The sequence below is a fragment of the Clavelina lepadiformis genome, chromosome 5 (genome assembly GCF_947623445.1).
Source record: "Clavelina lepadiformis chromosome 5, kaClaLepa1.1, whole genome shotgun sequence".
Taxonomy (NCBI): domain Eukaryota; kingdom Metazoa; phylum Chordata; class Ascidiacea; order Aplousobranchia; family Clavelinidae; genus Clavelina; species Clavelina lepadiformis.
In genome coordinates, this window is record NC_135244.1 from 13,007,653 (window position 1) to 13,024,983 (window position 17,331).

General features: G+C 35.8%; 1 protein-coding gene across 1 annotated transcript; it reads left to right on the top strand.

Moving 5' to 3' along the window:
• The first annotated feature begins 2,580 nt into the window (after positions 1–2,580).
• On the top strand, positions 2,581–17,107 carry LOC143459127 (cytosolic carboxypeptidase 6-like). The gene is made up of 12 exons (XM_076956110.1): positions 2,581–3,206; positions 5,264–5,386; positions 9,887–10,011; positions 12,672–12,766; positions 12,850–13,072; positions 13,464–13,593; positions 14,089–14,203; positions 14,422–14,533; positions 14,667–14,869; positions 15,147–15,259; positions 15,343–15,442; positions 16,829–17,107. The coding sequence occupies exons 1-12, from the start codon at positions 3,179–3,181 to the stop codon at positions 16,962–16,964; spliced, it is 1,503 nt and encodes a 500-aa protein (XP_076812225.1). The 5' UTR covers positions 2,581–3,178; the 3' UTR covers positions 16,965–17,107.
• Positions 17,108–17,331: the final 224 nt, after the last annotated feature.

Below are 17,331 nucleotides of genomic sequence, written 5' to 3' on the forward strand. Positions count from 1 at the left end.
AAGAAGCTGATGACAAAAGCTGAAACTTTGGCATACTTCAGGAATAATTGCAAGACGAGAGTGATAGCAGATGCATCGCCAGTGGGTTTAGGATCAGTGTTAACCCAAGAGCAAGATGGTGAATGGAGAATCATATCGTATGCATCCAGGAGTTTGTCAGACGTGGAACGTCGATACAGTCAAACTGAGAAAGAAGCCTTAGCTTTAGTATGGGCTTGCGAACGATTTAACTTGTACATTTTTGGAAAAGAGTTTGAACTGGAAACTGATCATAAGCCATTGGAGTACATATTCTCCAGGAAGTCCAAGACTTCAGCACGGGTGGAAAGATGGGTGCTGAGACTTCAAGGATATGATTTCAACGTCGTGTACAGGCCAGGGAAGACAAACATTGCAGATGCTTTGTCAAGGTTGAACTCAAGGATATGCAGAGATAAAGGAGACTCGTATGATTTTGTGAGATCAGTGGTGATCAATAGTACACCGAATGCTTTGACACCTTAAGAAATAGAAGAAGAGTCTGCCAATGATGCGGAACTTGCTGAAATGAGAAGAAACGTCAGAGTAGGAGATTGGTCCAAATGCACTAACACAAGTTACTTGCATGTGAAAGATGAATTGTGTATTTGTGGACAACTGTTATTGAGAGGAACACGAATCGTAATACCGAGAGCGTTACGAAAACAAGTGTTAAATTTGGCTCATGAAGGACATCAAGGAATCGTGAAAACCAAAAACAGACTTCGCACAAAAGTTTGGTGGCCAAAGATTGATAAAGAAGCAGAAGAGCTGTGTAAGAAGTGTCATGGATGCCGAGTGACAAGCAGAGTAAGCAAACCAGAACCTATTGCTAGAACCTTGCCTCCAAGTGGACCTTGGCAAGATTGTGCCGCTGATATACTAGGACCATTGCCTAGTGGAGAGAATATTCTAGTTGTCGAACTTGTCGTCGACTACTACAGTAGGTATTATGAAATTGCGGTGATGAAAACAATTACAAGTTCAAAGATAATTGAAGCTATGATACCAATGTTTGCGAGATTTGGGTATCCATTTTCATTGCGGACCGACAATGGACCACAATTTGTTTCAGAAGAATTTGAGACTTTTCTAAAATAGTATGGAATCAATCATGTGAAGACTACACCGTTGTGGCCTCAAGCAAACGGAGAGGTGGAACGACAGAACCACACACTGATGAAATCAATCCGCATTGCACAACTGGAGAAAAAGGACTGGAAGTTAGAGATCAACAAGTTTTTGACAGCTTACCGGTCAACGCCACAGGTTACAACAGGAGCCACTCCGTACTACATGATGTTTGGACGAGAGATGAAGACAAAGTTACCAGAGCTACGACCTGATCCAGATCTTTTGGATGAGGAGATTCGTGATGCTGACTGGGAGAACAAAATCAAAGGGAAAATGTACACTGACCAAAAGAGAAAAGCAGTTAATCCCGAATTTAAAGTGGGTGACGAAGTACTAGTAAAGGGTCAGAAAAGCAACAAGATGTCAACAACATACGACCCAAACCCACACAAAGTGGTCAGTGATAACAAAGGAGAAATAACAGTACAAAATCAAGAAGGAGTTGAAATAACACGCAATTCCTCTTTCCTGAAACACTATCATCGTGATAATAATGTGTCTGAAAAGGGTGATATACCTGTTAGTGAAAATGATGTACTGGGTGAGAAATTACCCGAGGAAAAGTTAAATAACAGTCCGAGAGTTGTACGAAGTAGACCAAGTCGTACTATTAACAAGCCTGTGAAATACCGTGATTATATATGTTCTTGAACAGTGTGTAATTGTATATAATGCTGTATCTGTGTAAGTGTTACTATGTAAAGTTAATAGCAATTGTGAAGACGATGTACATTAACTGAAGTAGGTACTGCCAAATTGTGATAGATGCAATTGTGAACTAACTAGACTTTTACCTGAAATTATGTAACATACTACTATTACCTATGGGAAAGTTATTGTGCCTTTTGAACAAAATTGCAGTGTGTAGATTGTTGAAACTATTTGACTTGCCTTCAACGTGTAATAACCACTGTTTATAAACAAAGCTTGCCAAACTGAGTTTTCGCAGTAATTAGTATTTGGTTGGAACTGTGTTTAGCAGTATTTATGTTGCATGCTTGTTGTGGTGCGGTAGATGTATTTCTGTGAGATTTTCAGTATTCTTTTCTTTTCAGAAAAACCTGACATTTTAGCCCATCAGCATTTCAACAATTTTACCTAGGCCATGCAATTCATAATGCTAAATCAAAGAGTTTTCTCATTAATATTAATAATAACGTTTGACTGCTGACATCGAAATACCGTAACCAAAAATATTTACAGGCGATGTTAAAAACAGACAAGTCACGACTAGGCATACCACATTAAAACCATTAGGCAGTTTACCATTAGCGCTTAAGAATAATTATTTAGTATACTGTACATTGTTTATAAAAAAATAAACAGAAACCCTGCTGTCATTTTGGAAGCTAGGATTCTGCCAGAATGACGGTCGTTGAAGGATTAGCATTATAAATCAAAATAGGCTTGCATTCTTAATATGACGTACGGTAACGATTAACGCTATCTGAGTGAGAGGGGGTTAATGGTTGTGTTTTCCAGTTGTTTACCGTTATTAGTATAGCCTAGTTAACCTTTACTTAAGATGGAAAAAACATCAAGAAGTGGATTGCTTGCGCTCCAAGCTAATAGAAAAAAGCTCTGAAACTATCACTCAGTCAACATTTAGGCTACTTGGGTACAGTAATCAATATGCGGCCCATTGTATTTTGCATGAAGGCCCACATTTAGGCTGCGACCCACAGTTTGCCGACCACTGCTCTAGGCGATAAAGAAAAAATATTATTAAATGTGTTGACTTGTGCTTATTTTGCAGTGGTTTCATGGTACAGTTACAGTACCGGTAGTCAATGTGGGTCAACAATTCCCATTAAGTACAAGCAATTGAAAAAATGTTGCCGCCCAAAAAAATGGCAGCTCGGTAACTCGGAAAGGGTCAATTTAAGCAACATTTAACAATACATGTCATTTTAATTTCGGTTTTCATATTTACCATTCGTAGATATTATTTCATGGAATTTGGTATGGTGTGGTATGCAAGTAGGCCAATACTGGTATACATTAAAACAAGAAAATACTATCTGTAATGGGAGAACAGAAAAGATTGGGGTCAGGTGAGCTTGTGTTTATGCTATAAGTGTTATATTCGATACCAATACAGCATACAGGTAAATGTTACTTGCTCCTATGGCGCACAACGTAAACGGAAAGTTCATTAACTAAAAGTGCTATTGTTCCCAGTAAGCACTCAAAATCAGAACACCAGAAAAACGTTTATTTCAAATGCGTATTGTAAACTTAAGAATAAATATAACGAGCACCCTCGCTTCAGCATGTGCTAGTCGAAGTGCACTTTACAAGGTTGCCAGGGTAAACGTAAAGTAAGTTAAAGTAAAACGTTCCAATATACAGTCGACTCCGCTTAATTCGGACACTTTGGTTCCGCTCACTTTTGGCCGAATTAAGCGGAGAAACAGCTTTGTCCGAATTAAGCGGAAAATCAATTGTTCGTTTCATGGTCATGCGTAAAGGCAAACGACGCATTTAAAATACTGTACTGTTGCGTAATAAATGAATTGCAGCTGCGCTATACTGCAGTAACTGGCACCGATCGCATAAAACGTCTTTGTTTACTTTAGTGAGCAATTTCACTTTCTCTGCTAAACTTTTCTGTACAATTTTTTCCTACAAGATGGACGCAATTGTACCGAAGTAAAAGCGACAATGAAGCTGGCACGGCGTTATATGGGTTCATTGTCGATTGTTACTGCATGGATCGTCATTGTTTCACCATAATCACTCATAATGCAATTGAATCTTGTCTTAAAACGAACGAAGTACTGTTTATTGTATCATAACCTAACGATGGAATTGCGAACCTGTGTCCGAATTAAGCGGAGAATTGTCCGAATTAACAGGAGTTTTTTACGTTCAATTTTTACTTTTGTTCCGTTCCCGAGCATTTTGGCCGAATAAAGCGGTTGTCCGGGTTATCCGGTGTCCGAATTAAGCGGATTCGACTGTATAAATAAAATTATTTTCATAAATTCTTAGGCATAGGCTACATAGTGTGCCCTTGACCTAACAGAAATTGTGGGACACTTACACGCCCTGCATGGAAAGGTTGCAAGCTGTAGTGGCCTGGGTGGCATTTTTAATACCATTATATCATTCTTGGGAAAGTGTTCGCCAGTTATTTATTGAAGTCTTGTTTATTGATAACACTGCAATTGTCGTTTAATATTTGGAAACTTTCTCTAAATAATTTCATGTGAAAACGCCGTTTAGTACGTTACCAGGTGATTTCAAAACGCCCTAGTTTTAACTTAATGTAATCTCCAATGCCAACGCTTTATTTTTATCGTTCACACGTTCTGAAATGCTCGTGTATTTTATGTCGGATATTTCCGCTCACACCGCTCCACGCTGTTATAAGCTCAAACTTCTACGCGAGTAACCGCTCAGACGGAGAGATACAGAATTGTACGAACGTACCATGTTAGTTGTGTTAATTGCAATTCTTTAGAGCTGTTTTAAATGGTGATTACTAAGTTTGTGATTGTGTGTAATATTCGGAACCTGTACAGTTCCTACAATAAAGGACCGTTTCTGATAAACTGTATCTGTAATAACTAGGGCCATTTTTATATGACCTTAGAAAATCAATAATATGACTTTATTTTTTGGAAAATATGACTTTATGTGAAAATCGTGTATTTTTACATGCGAACAACGTCACTCACGGAACTAAAGAGTAAAACATACGCAACATAACAGTAATACACATCCATTTTTATTTTAAACCAGTGTTGTAGTACAGTTTCATGTAGTATGGAATGTTAGAGTCTTTGAAGTTACGATTTGGACGTAAAAATGACTTTAGTAAGGAAAATGAGCGCTCCACAGACGCTGATGTGGGTTGACACTTCTGCAGTTTTGCATAAAGCGCTGGTGAAATGTTCAATAGTCCTCCTAAATCTGCTACTGGCTCACAGATTTTTTAATTAGTTAAATGGCTTTTGAAAGCTACTATTAAGATAAAACTTCAAACTTTTTTTATAATGTGTTTTGGGCAATATCTATCTTATGTTAGCACATAGTTGCTGGAATAAAAATCATATTATTGCAGGACAGCTTTTAGCCTATTTGATTGTACTTGCTTGTTTTACAGGTAGCTCTGATGGTGTGGATGATGCAGTTGTTGGAAATGTGAACAAGTTAATGGTATTTCCCCTTGGATATTCTGGAAAAATAAAAAAGGGTCATCTTATATTTGATGCTTGCTTTGAAAGTGGTAGGTGAATGAATCCATGATCTTGTGTAATTCTGTTTTTTGATGTATGCAATCAGTCTTTGGGCATATACACCTACTTACTGTTTTGGTTTTTGCCAGCGTTCAGCTTCCATTATTTACATTCTAGCATTCATAGCTGAATTAAAATAATTTACATTTGGTCTGTTGTGAATACTGAGAAAGTCATTGCAACTACATTGTTAAATTGCAACACCATTTGACTGTCACCCTTTATGAAAAGATTAAGGTAGAATGTTATGATGTACTTTTTGATATTACAACCTTCCTTTAGAACAATTGTTTTAATATTAGCACGATTGTGAGGATGCAGCTAACTTTATTCCTGCGCAAAACATATCCATTGATACTTGCATTGCAGTGTCACATCGTATCACTAAAGATTTCAAGAAAAAAAACACAACAGATTGTTATGCATATTGGTAATGGAAGACTTAAATCCTTGTGATGTACCGTGAAAGTCTATCAGACTTACAAGACAAAACTCTGTAGCATAAAAATTTTCTGTCAATAAAAACTGCCCCAATGTAAATTAGAATTAATGTCATTAAAATTGAAGGATGGTCAAATGTCCTAAAACGGGTGCAAACAGATTTGTCCTCAAAAATTGCACACTGGTCATTATAAACACAAACAAAAAAATTAATGCCTTTTATGTCCTTTAGTTGACCTATCTTTCATCTAACCACATGCTAAAGATAAGCTCATTGCATGTGGTCTGACCTTATCTGAATATATTTTGCCAGGTTATTGATTTTAGTCCGACAAAATATTTCTCAATGGATGTCTGATTTTTGTTGTGACACTTTCCACGCAAGTAAATTGGAAAAAGTTTTTATATCACTTACTAATGGAAGGTTTTACTCTCCGATCACATGTAAAACATTTTTAAATTTTCCGCAGAGTTAGAAACGATAATGTGCGTTTGAATTTGGTATGCATTTTGTGGTTTGTACATTAAAAAACATAGGTCACATGATTAAGACGACTTTTTATGTGAATATTTTATTTTTTTCTTTGGTGTGTTTTAAGATGTAAAACGTTGTTTTATATGTTAAATATGTTTCATAAACCAGTTTATTTCCACCCATGTCCACTGCAAAAACCTAGTAAAGCGGATTCACTAAACAAGGAAATAGGATGGCAAAGCCTTTTACCATTTAAGCCAGCGGTTCCCAACCAGGGGTACTTGTACACTTTGGGGGTACGAGATTGAACATCAAGGGGTACGAAGATCCTTGGGCCACAGAACAATATATATATGAAAATGTTGGAATTTTTCAATATATATATGAAAAATTCCATCCGAATTTTTTTGTGATGTACGAAGAATGCTTTGACCTGACAAAGGGGTACGAGCAGCAAAAAAGGTTGGGAACCACTGATTTAAGCCATGAAAAATAGGTCTCTACTTTCCAAATGTGGATAAAAAGCTGCATTGTACTTGTCGCTAAAGGGCACTACAATTCTACTGCTGGCATTATAACGTTTACTGCCTTATAACTTAAAATCACTCAACCTTATCATTGTCACTTAAATGTATGGTGTATTGTAGGGTGAGTAATAGAAGCTCTCCCGATTGAAATGCAAAAGATGGTATCATATTCATGGTGACCACAGAAAAAGGATAGTCATTGGAGTATCATTATGGCTTAATCGAGATTTGGAGAGACACTTAATCTAGCCTACCAATTTCAGCATTTGGTGGTGAATGTTTAAACTGAAAAATGCTGAAGGGTCCCGTTAAAAAAAGCTTAACACCGTGAACCGATGAGGACATAAAAAATATTTTTGACGAATTTCTGCAAGGTAAAGGGAGTTTCCAAAGTATTGCAGCTAAATAAAACATGAATGAAATAGTTTTATGCAAAAGTGAAAAACGAATTAAAGAAGACCAGCCTATTATTAGCAGAATTCAAAAAACTGCTCTCAGTCAGAAATTTGAAAATGAGTTAGCTTGGAGTTAGTTGTTAGAAAGCATGTACGTGACTGCAATATACTCAGCCAATTCATATATGATTTGCTAGGCACTGGATAAACTTGTTTATAAAAAAAATCTAGCTGAAGAAGGCAAACCTGACTGGTGCAGTGCGAAAGTCAGCTACAGCAAATCCTGTTATAATTTTTCATTTTTAAGAATGCGTCAATAAAATAAAAGAAGAGAAGAATTTCGGACCAGAGCAAAGTGGAACTGTGATGAGAGTGATTTTTGAATTGATCCACAAAAATGCATAGTAGTGAGCGGTACTATGACACTTTATCGAACGACACTTTATCGAACGACAATTAATCGAACCGACAGATAATCGAACGACAGTTTATCGAACGACAGTTAATCGAACCGACAGTTGATCGAACGACAAACTTTGACAATAGCTTCAAGCAAGATTTATGATATCACACTGATGAATTATATTATAGGTGTAACATCTTAAGCCTCAGTGTCATTTTAAGCCTCGGATCTTAATTGCGTGTTTCTCAAACATTGAGACAATAAGCCATTGTGATGTGCGGTCTTTGTAATGGTGTGCATTAATGAATTGTGATGTATATATCATAAAGTTGACGATTTATATCTTATATCTCTATTTTATATTTGTATCATAAAGTTGACGATTTCGCATGGCGGCCGGCCCGCCATGCGAAATCGTCCGGCCCGAAACATATTAATAAGTTATCACAAGAATACGGACCGCCGTTTCTTATTGAGTTTCAAACTGCAGTGTTAACACTGTTTGAAAAAATTGTGGTATTGTTACGCCACGCCCCCGCTGTGCGGAAAACCAGCTGACCGCGAGAAGAGAACGAAAGAGAATAGTTAGTCAAGTTATTGGTGCGTAAATGAGTAATATGCTTCAATGCGGAGAGAGAGCAAAATTATATAAATATCACAATATCTCAAAAATTACAAAATCCAACTTTATCAAACAAACATGGACAGATAGCTGAACATTTTTTATGAAAAGTCACCAAATTTCAATTTTCTACAGCAAACAATGCAACTGTATGCCACGTTTTGCTATGACTGTGTGCGGGAGAAGCAACAGTCGATTCGATCAACTGTCGGTTCGATTACTTGTCGTTCGATCAGCTGTCGTTCGATAAACTGTCTTTCGATTAAGTGTCGCGTCACGGTAGTGAGCATTCGTGGGTAAACGGCTTACAAAGTGACATGTGCTGCAGATCGTGACAACGCTAGCAGTTTGCATTGCAATAGGACACTTTTGCCAGAAAGAATCTTTAGAACAAATGCTTTGCCTGACACATTTTATGGCATCAGTAAAAATGGTTGGATGACCACAGAAATATTTTATGAATGGTTTATCAAGTGTTCTTGCCTGGTGAAAGACAGACCACTACTTATTTTCTGTGGCTATTTAACTCAATAGAAATGATACAAAAAGCAATAGCAGAAGATATTGCTCTAGTGAGCTTGCTGCCTCACATCACTGATAATTTGTAGCTTGCTTTGGGCCACTTAAAAGAGAGTGGGAGATTATGCTTAACATTTGGAGGACAAAGTCGTCAAAGCTGGGTTTCTGGCTACTGGAATATTTCCATTGGATCCTTTCAAACTTCTCAAACACTGATTTGACCCACTTCTTAAGAAAAGATATGATGCCTGGGTGAAAGACTACAAACCAGAAGAAAATTGGGAAGAAATCGCTCTTGCTATGTCAACACCAAAGAAACCTGCTTGTCCATGTCAAGCTACTGCGCCAAAAAAAAAACAGACACCTCTCAGACCTATAGCCACTTCTTCTTCATCAACTTCTCGCTCTGTTTCTGCACATCCATCCACATCGTTGTCAAATGTACCCAGATCCAGTGTCTGTGCTAACCTTGGTCCAAAGCCAGCGCCTGTTTTTGGTAAAGAATGGATCGTTACATGGGCACTTATCGACAAGGTGCCATCGTTAAACCATCCTGTCTACCGAAGTTTTCAAGAAATTGTGCTTGACAAAATAAAGGGGCCTGAGAGCAAAAAATGCAGTTTTCGATTAAAAGTTAAATGCTTGAGAATCCCACTAGTTGAGTTTTTCCTAAGTTTCACACCCGTTAAAGGTTTGCTCACACCCCTGGATGGGAACCAATTTTACTGGTCAACAGAGTTTTTATGCCGGAGATGTTTTATCGATTTTGGGGTATGTTTAGGGCGCTGAATCCGAAAATATGGTTGCTTTTTCCCAATTCACTTTAGTTTTTGAAATATTTTCAAATTTTGGTTCAGAAATAGCGAAAAATGGTAAAAATTGCCAAAAATTTTGTGATGTATTCTCTTTTGCTTTTCTGTTGTATGTTCCAAGTACTAACCTGGCCTGAGGTTGTTGGACTTCTGAGGTCGGGTAACACTTACTGTATAAAAATTTTACTGTAATTCTATTAGCTATGATACCTGTCTCAAATTCATGCCAGTATTATGTTTACTGTACATATTGCTTTTACTCAATTTAAGCCTAATGTTATTTCATTACTGTGTAGGTAATCTGGGTCGTGTGGATTACATCACAGAACATGAATATGATTTATTTATTCGACCTGATACTTGCAACCCAAGGTTTCGGGTGTGGTTTCACTTTACTGTAGAAAATGTTCGTCCGGATCAGGTTATTTATACTTCTGAGTTTCGACAGTATATTTAGTATACTCTATTTTGAATGTGTGTAAATTACAGTAGTTGGTCAGAAATTTAATTGCACATAAGATTTAAGGCAAAGTTTTTATATTTTTCAAAACTTTATTGCCCTAACTAGCTCACTGCAAACTTGTTTTAACTGACTTGCTTTAGAATATGTATTACTGTGGAACTTTGTTAAAAAACTAACATATTCACAACTGTACCTCGTAACAAAGTGCCACCGTAATGCTGCAGCATGTGTCTTCAAAAGAAGGCATGTATGTTTTGCTCACATGTGCCTACTTACTATTATCACCCTGTGCAGTGTTTTGATGTGTTATTGAGGACTGAAACGGTATCTCAAAACTTATGGCTCACTGCAACTACAGCAGAAAATTACCAGTTTGTGTTTAAAAGTTGCCCTAATATAAATTAATGTTGTCAAAGTCAAACTTTAAAAAAATGTTATTCATATCCACTTAAACAACATCTGGTCTACATTAGCAACTCTTTTATCCTCGAGAAGTAATTAGATGTTAAAATTGTACAAGAAGTTGGATATTTTCCATCAGCGATGGCTTTTTAGTATGTTGTAATTGAGCTACAGAAACCATGTAACAAATGAAAAAATCTTGTAAAGGACAAAGTCCAGACCATTTCACGAAATAGTTACAATCTTCGGCCTATGATAGCAGGACACATCTTGCGATTACTTACTGTAAAAATGATCATGTAAAAATAGAAGTGACCTGGGTACTAGATGGGAAAGGAAAGGAGGCTGACCACAGAATAATTAAAAAGAACCTTTAAAAGACACCTAAAACAGTTCAAGAAGAATTCGGTACCAGTGTTAATTGAGACAGTAGATAAAAATTATGAGGAAAATGGGAGGCTCTTGAATTGTACCTTTATTACCTATGGTTTAAATTGTAAAAAATATGAAAACTCAACATAATCCATTTGTTTCAATCACTCCTATTAAACTATGTTGCCCCAGTGAAGGTAAAAAGCTCTTGTTGTGTTTTTGGGTACATATTTTCTTCAGAAAAGGTTTTAGGACAACGTGAGCTCACAATAAACATAAGGGAGTTGAAAATAGTAAGATTGAAGATACTGTAAGCAGTTCTTACAGTATATATTATTTAAGCAAGGATATCTTTATCAACTTAGTTTATTTATAGTTATCATGTTTTTACCAATGCTGCTAGATATTGTTGTATATGTTAACAACACTGGTATAGAAACGGTCATCATAACACTTGCTTACTATTAGTTTGTTGAGTAAGTTTTGATAACCAACCAAAGGTACATAATTATCTCACATACCATATTGTGTTGCCTCAAGGTTATCAACTTATCTCACCTTGACAAATAGTTTGCACTATAGAGTGATGAATATTTATTTCACATGAAAGTGATTCATTGGTGTACTATGTCAAAACACACAATGGCATAAATTAGCCGTCTAACTAACACTTGAAAGCTGTTAAAAGAGGCAAAAACCTGTCATTTATACAGGTTGGGTTTAAAATTGAATATTCGAGCAGTTACAGTGACAATTAAATGATGCTAATTTTCAAATCGAGTTTGAAATACTTTGAATGGTATTGGAGTTAATAGTTGTTTTTCAACTTTGTCATTCTTGTGGACTGGTAAAAGTTGAAGAGATGCTTTGTAAATACTGATAGTATAGAAATGTGATTAACTCATTATTATAAATTGAATAAATTAAAAGAATTGAGTGAATCCACATGTGCAACAACAATCATTTTGGTAAGAAATTTTCAAAGTTTCTTGTCTGTGGCCCAATAAGATCTTTTGATTATGTAATAATATCTTCTCATTGCAATATTAAAAAACAAAACCAGAGAAGAGAAAAAAGTGAGAGAGAGGGAGGGAGTAGAGTATGGTAGCTTTTGAGATAAAATGAATGGGTGTTAAATATAAGTAAACAAAATGAATTGTCATTTGTCAAATTGAATGAAATGAGCTAAGTAGCAGAAAGTCTTATTGGATTTACAAAATTTTAAATTTCTGCAAATAAATATATCGCAACCTTCCGATGCTATCACTCTTTCCATATCTATTTTATATTATCTAATTGTAAGCTCTTGCGGAAAATTGAAGTTTTGGCATTTAATTTAATCAATATAAACCAATAATAATACAAAGGTTGGTAGTTTTGTGTCTAGCAAAGAAAAGTTTTTAATTCAGACAGAATTTTTTTTCAGAGAATCTTATGTTTTGCTGTAAAAGGCATCATCAGTTTCTGAGCAGAAAGCAAGCAATAACCCAACTCAAAGTAACATGAAAAACCTGTGCAATAATAATTCCAGCGATTCGAAATAATTTCATTAGCCATATAATGTTTAAATATAAATAATCTACAACGTACGACGCCTGTATTACTGGTATGTAGTAATCATACATTACCCAATAAATAAAAGACTTACATGAACTAAAACTGGGAAAACGTAAAATATCTTGTTCTGTATAGAAAGTAAAACACTGAAAAGGTTAAAAAAGTTGTTGCTGGTAAAAAGAACCTTCAAAACAAGAAAAAATTATTTTTATGCAGTTACACTTAAAAGGTCTGGTTAAACTTTATTTTAAAAATTCATTCAGTGCATTATATTGTGAATTTTACAGCGAGTTATTTTCAACGTTGTCAACTTCAGTAAAACAAAAAGCTTGTACAGAGAAGGAATGTCTCCGGTTGTGAAATCAACTAGTCGTCCCAAATGGTAAACAAAAGATAAAAAAATTTTATCGCTAAATAAATAAAAAGGTAGTGTACACTCAGAATAATCATTATTTAATGCTGCAGGCAGCGAATCCCATCAAAAACTGTCTACTACTATAGATGCCCAGATCACAGAAAGAATTATGTCATGTCTTTTGCATTTTGTTTTGATCGAGCTGATGAGAATGAAGTGTATCATTTTGCATATTCATACCCTTACACATATACAAGGCTTCAAGGATATTTGGATAGATTGGAAAAGAAGCAGTTACCTTATTTAGATCGACACCTTCTTACACTGACCGTGGTAAGATGTGAATCTAGGGCAGGGGTGTTCAAATGATTTCTGCCATGATCCACCACAACCAAACCTGACAACGTGGTGATCCACTAAATACGAATAGTAAACATATTGGACATGCTTTAATTTTAATGGTGCTTTATTTATGTAAATGTACCCTACATTGTAGGGCCTACAACATATTTATAACTTTGTAAAAGTCCAAAGTGAAGTGTGCTATAGCTGCAACATTGTTTCAAGACTACATTGGAAGATCCAGACAAAAAGTTGAAAAATCCGGATCGAGATCCGCCATTTGAACACCCCCGATCTAGGGTATTGTTGTGATTGGCAACTTCCACCCATTTTGTTTTGGAACACTCTGTATAGGTGACTTTCATTGTACTCTGTTTTGTAGCAACAAAGAAGGCTTGATCTTTTAACCATAACATCACCTGAAAATTTGAAAGAAGATGCAAAACATAATGTAGTTTTTCTTACTGGAAGGGTTCATCCTGGGGAATCACCTTCTTCACATATAGTTCAAGGTATCCCATGCAAAGTACCATACTTAAAGTACTCATCTTATTACTCATATCTGTACTCATATTCTCTTTATACCTTGCTTTTACTATAATTTACTGCACATTTCTATTGTGGTAGAGTTGCAAAGTTTGTAATACTTGGAATGAATTTTGCAAAGAAAGTCAATATATGGTATTGGCACATGTTCCTATAAAAATAACTTTTGTTAGAAGCGACCATTTGTATCTCGCTACATACAAAAACTGAAGCACATTAAATGCAAACCACACTGCTATTCAGAATGCAGTATGCTACATGTTTACTTAGGTTGCTCCAAGTCACGTCCACATGTGAAGTGATGAAAGAATAAGACGTTGTTGCAAATTCATCATTTGTTAAATTTTTTAGAAGCAAAATTTCACTTTGCATGCCTCAATAACTTTAACAAATGTTTGTAATAGCTAAATGGCATGATAAAGTTTTGATTTTTATGTTTATAAATAAGACATACTTTGTAGGGTTTATCGACTTCCTATTAAGTAATCATCCTATGGCATGTGTTTTACGAGACAACATAATTTTTAAAGTCGTTCCTATGCTTAACCCTGATGGCGTGTATTTGGGGAACTACAGGTTAGAAATGGATTAGCACTACATTTTCATCAGCAAAGTTGTTGAAAAAGTTCTGGTTTAATTGTTTGATGTTATTGCATTATGGTTGCATAATTTTACTTTTCTTGTAGCAGACTATGATTTCTTTCTAAACAAAAGTTAACAATATATGGCAATTCAGCACCATTTCTATGTCTTTTAATTTAAGTAATTAATTTTGTCAATAAAACATACTGCAGGTGCTCTTTAATGGGATTCGATCTAAATCGCCATTGGCAAGATCCATCTCCCTGGGCTCATCCTACACTCCATGCTAGTAAACAGTACCTCATGAATTTACATTCTAACATGGTACAAAAGATCATTTGTAAACAAAATGCACTTGACTAAAGATTGACAGTATCCTGGATAATGCCATGATTGAATTATTTTATTGCCAGTGTATTACCGTATTATGGCAAATTGAACTCTGCATTATATGTAGAATATGGACATAGATTTCTACATTGACGTACATGCACATTCTACCCTAAGCAATTGCTTTATGTATGGAAACATATACGATGATGAGGATAGGTTTCAAAGGCAAGCAGTATTTCCAAGATTGATGTGCAGCAATGCAGAGGATTTTAGTTTTGCAAACACTGCTTTTAATCGGGATGTTGTGAAGGCTGGCACAGGGCGAAGGTAAGACTACTACAAAGCCAGGTTATTGATTTATTTTGTGGTGTTTTTTGGCATTGTACAATGCTTCTTAAACTTAAAGTATCTTTAGATTCTTTACCTTAACTATTTAAGGGATTTTTCATGTGTACTAGCAGCCTTTTTCAGAAACGCTTAGTTTACAAGTCAGCATATTAATTGATTTAAACTTGAAGTAAGTGTTTCTGTACTAAGTGTAAACTAACTGAGTGTAAACAAACTTTTAGTAAAAAATTTTGCCAGTAAAATGTTATTTTGTTAGATTTCTGGGTGGAATTCTAGATGAAAGTTCATACTGCTATACCCTTGAAGTTTCCTTTTACAATTTTTTTAATGGGCTGTCACCGAATCCTATACCTTACACTGAGGAAACGTGTATGTTGTTTGAACTGTGTTTTTGATCCTGTACAAAGCAGACCTCTGACAGGTTTAAAGAGTTTTTTTTACAAAATTTGCAGATATGAGAGTTGGTCGAAATCTAGCCAAAACCTTTATGGATTATTACAAACTTGGATCACAGCTTGCTCCAAAACCTACAGGATCTTCTAATCCAGCCAGGTGTGTTTTTATGGTAGGATAACAGTTTACTAGGAACTGCCATTATAGTGGTAATGTTAAAACCGATTGGGTTGTTTAAAATAAATTGGGAAAAGCTGAAGTTATATCTACTTAATTAACTATGCATAGTAATATTGTAAAAAAACACGACTGCATTAATATGTGAAAATATAATCTTCCATTAAAATATTAGGACCGACAAACTGGAGGGTACAAAGCCTTCATTTGATTTCATATTATGTAGGTCATTGTAGTTCTGTTATGAGGCTTTTGCTTATAAAAGAAAACAATATTTTTTACGAATAATCACAGATGAATAAGCGGAGTCTGTACTGCTGCTTATCCTACGGTTTTGTTTATTTTCCTTTGCAATAATGTACTAAGCAGGCGCAATCGTTTAGGAAATCAAATCATATGACAATAAGTTGAACTTACAAACGACTAAAAATCATGCTCATGCTTTTTGAACTCTTGCAAATAGAAATATGATGCCCATTAATTATGCTATCGAATTTATGGCTATCCCTACCGATTATAGGCTCCCTGGACACTTTTCAGACAAACAGTTCTTTTTCATGAAAGCCGACTTGCAGACGGCTGGGAGAGCTTTCTTGACAGTAGTCAGAACCTAAAGTGAGAGTGAAACTCACCTTGACTCCTTACGAGGTTGCATGTCTTTCATGGTAGCACTCCCGAAAAAATCGATTCGGCCAGCACTTAACAGAATAAAACTGTATTGAACCGGTAACCTGAGAAAGAAATGTAGAGCTGAGTGTATATAAAGCAAAGCAATCAACGTGAAATTAACTAAGGAATGTAAAAAATTTTGTCAAATAAAGTTGTCCGATGGTGCCAGCCGCCACAGTTTTATTGAAGACTCGCTAATGCAAACACCTGAAAAATCATAATTGAAAGGGACGGATATGTTTATTGAGTTTGCTATTTCGATTTTTAGCAGTAAACCTCCACCATTGTGTGATGTTAAGCAACCCAAGATTTGTTTATGCAGCCCATATTTTGGTATTGAATGATGTCGTGAGTAATAGAGAAATTACGCTAATGTTTGTTTGTCCCAACCGTACAGTTTTGCAATTTTCTCCCTTCAACTTAGAAGAATGGATGTAATTAATTCATGTCAATTTTTTAATATGTTATCGAAGGTGCTACATGAGGCTTTTGAACATTCTTGCTCAAACTTAGCTTGTGGTTGACTTCGTATGTCGGTTTCATTTGCGTTGATTTACAGTGTATAAGAATATACGATAATGTCCGTCATCTGCCATTACATATCAAGAATACTATACGGATAGGTTATTATTATATATATAGCCTGCCTTTTATGCACTTCAACAAATTTATAAATATACAAGGAAATCCTTCATTCAGATCTAAAGAAAAGAATCTGCTGTCGAAGAAAAAACCGACTCGCGTATCTGGAAGTTCTTCCTCAAGCAACGGTGGTTCCAGGAATACTATCCTATCACCGGTTCCGAAACTTCGACAAGTGGATTATTTTACATGATAGCTTTAGATATTCTGTGTAGACCCTGATCAGCCTTTCCGAACGCTGCATTTCTTTTGCAGTTGTTCATAACTATCACTGTGTGACCCGAAAAAGAGCTATTGTTATGTACACGAATGGTTTCATTAAAAGCATATATTCATTTTTGGTATTCTTGTATTATTTCTCAGTTATTGCCTGTCTTGACGTTAGGAATTATTTCTTTTAAGTATAGCTTGTGGCAATTCTACGTCACAGGTTGATTAGTACTAGGTAGAACGTTAAGACGATGAACCTTCCATTTGCTGGTTAGGAGTAACCTGTTTCTGGACTGGTATCGGTGGTCATCTGGCCGGCGTTCCACCGTATTGCCTTCCATTATCGTTGC

Bases quoted from the DNA above. Each gene is read 5' to 3' on its own strand.
- LOC143459127 (XM_076956110.1), top strand. From the start codon at position 3,179: ATGGGAGAACAGAAAAGATTGGGGTCAG. The intron at 14,870-15,146 runs GTAAGACTACTA...TTATTTTGTTAG, and splicing joins AAGGCTGGCACAGGGCGAAG to ATTTCTGGGTGGAATTCTAG. The intron at 15,443-16,828 runs GTGTGTTTTTAT...TCCTTCATTCAG, and splicing joins GGATCTTCTAATCCAGCCAG to ATCTAAAGAAAAGAATCTGC.